Source organism: Halyomorpha halys, unplaced genomic scaffold (genome assembly GCF_000696795.3).
Source record: "Halyomorpha halys isolate HHAL.00 unplaced genomic scaffold, Hhal_1.1 Scaffold1007.1, whole genome shotgun sequence".
Taxonomy (NCBI): Eukaryota; Metazoa; Arthropoda; class Insecta; order Hemiptera; family Pentatomidae; genus Halyomorpha; species Halyomorpha halys.
Window position 1 is genome coordinate 364,046 of NW_027104983.1, and position 1,917 is coordinate 365,962.

Here is a 1,917-nt window from a genome sequence, read left to right on the forward strand (position 1 = left end):
TATCATGAAAGTGAACAGTTTGTTTCGGTCCCTGAAATTTAACATTTTTCAACAAAATTAATTTTTGAAAAAAAAAAAAATGTAAGGAAAAGATGTCAGATGAAACAACACTTTGGAAAAATTATCAGGAGAAATTATGTGATATTTTGAACAAAATCCCTTACCAGGATAAATATTAATATAAGTAAGTATGGTGGAGGAGAACATTTCAGAACTAAGACCTAAGGATTTTGTTGTTTTAGAGTATGCAAAACATTGGTCAAAAACTCAATAGTTTTTTTTTATTTTAAGTATCTTTATGCTAGCCATCCAGAATATCTTATCCTTCAAAACTATACGGTAACTAATAAAATTCCAATAAAACAAGCCATGTTCAAGGCCATTTTAAGTTATATTTCCTATTTTCTGAATTATTTTATAATACTTTTACATTTTCATTACTTTCTTATGCAAAACAAAAAAATATATTTAAATACTTACTTTGACTTTTTTATCACATAAAAATGCCATCCCTAATTATTGCTTATTTAGCTTTTTTATTCTCTTTATCTAATTATATGATTTTGTTTGTGTTTTTCTCTTTTATTTATATTTTCACTTTAATTAATTTATTCAGTATGTTTCTAACAAAAGGAATATTTATTAAACAACTTGAATAACATTAAATCATGAATTATGGTAGTAACATGTCATATGCTAGGTAATACGAAGCCTTAGAAAATTCACATCTATATTAAAAAATGAATAAAATATATTAAAAAATAAAGAAAATATATTAAAAAATAAAGTCAAATAAAAATTAACCCTCCAATCAATCTTAAATAATCTTATTTACCTGAGAGTAGACACGACAACCACAAATATTGTTTCATCTTGCCTGAATGTATATATATATATATATAAGAAAGAATGACTGAATATGAAATGCTTGGTAAACTGCAAGGTCGTCATCTGATAAAGAGATAAAAAAATAATTGAACAAGGAAAAGATACTCAAGTATGAAAAGCAGAATCACTGCTCCAGGAGACTGAACGAACAGTCATTCTGAACTATCAATTTCAAAATTATAGTGATTAATAAAATTTTCAAATCTATAAATCAAATAAATACTAAATTTCCCAGATCTAACATTAGATTTCCAAATTTTAAACAAAAAAAAATTAATATTTACAGCCCTTCCATTATAAACTCCCTAGCCACTCAAACCCCCTAGTTTCTAACCTTGCATCCTCTTCCATTCCTGGCAATCCTTCGAGGCGCCTGAAAAGAAGATGGCCACGAGACCAGCTAATGTAAAATGTCATTAGAGTGCTACCAATGGGTAGTTTCTCTACACACATGTAACACTCCAATTTAACTTAGATCATATTTACTAAATATATTATAATGTACAGTTGTAAATAGCAATAAATAAATATTTTAAAAAAAATATATATATTTACAGAACAATTAGGGAACATAAATAAATACAATCAAAGTAATGTGTTGAAAATTATTTTTCATTAATAAACAGAAACAAATGTTTTTGTGACTGCATCAAAATTCAAATAATATTTTAATTAGTAATAATTAAACAAATTTAAAATTCCATTGGGCCAAGTCAAAGAATAGTGAAAACGTATTTTTTGAAAATTACTAGACAAAGCTTTTTTCTTTTGTCTTGGCCTTCATTATTCATTGTACTTTTAAAGAGATACAATAAAAGTAGGTGAAATACAATGCCACGATTCAGGCAAAGAAATAACATAAATATTTATTACACTACGGATATATTATTTTGTTCTGGATAAATGCTTAAATTCTAATGGAAGCCTTAGAGCTTACTTATTTAACAATAGATTTCTTGTTACCTAGCTATTAACAATAGCATAGGACAAAGCACTTAAAAAAACTCCGGATGATACAAATCCATTTAT

At 26.2% G+C, this 1,917-nt stretch overlaps 1 protein-coding gene across 1 annotated transcript in view; it reads right to left on the reverse strand.

Moving 5' to 3' along the window:
• LOC106687759 (rhodanese domain-containing protein CG4456) overlaps window positions 1-958 on the reverse strand; it is a 15,095-nt gene extending 14,137 nt beyond the window's left edge. The window contains exon 1 of the mRNA XM_024362065.2: window positions 836-958. Coding sequence (XP_024217833.1) covers window positions 836-872 — 37 coding nt within the window. The 5' untranslated portion in view covers window positions 873-958. The remainder of the gene's footprint in view (window positions 1-835) is intronic.
• Between the last annotated feature and the right edge of the window lie 959 nt (window positions 959-1,917).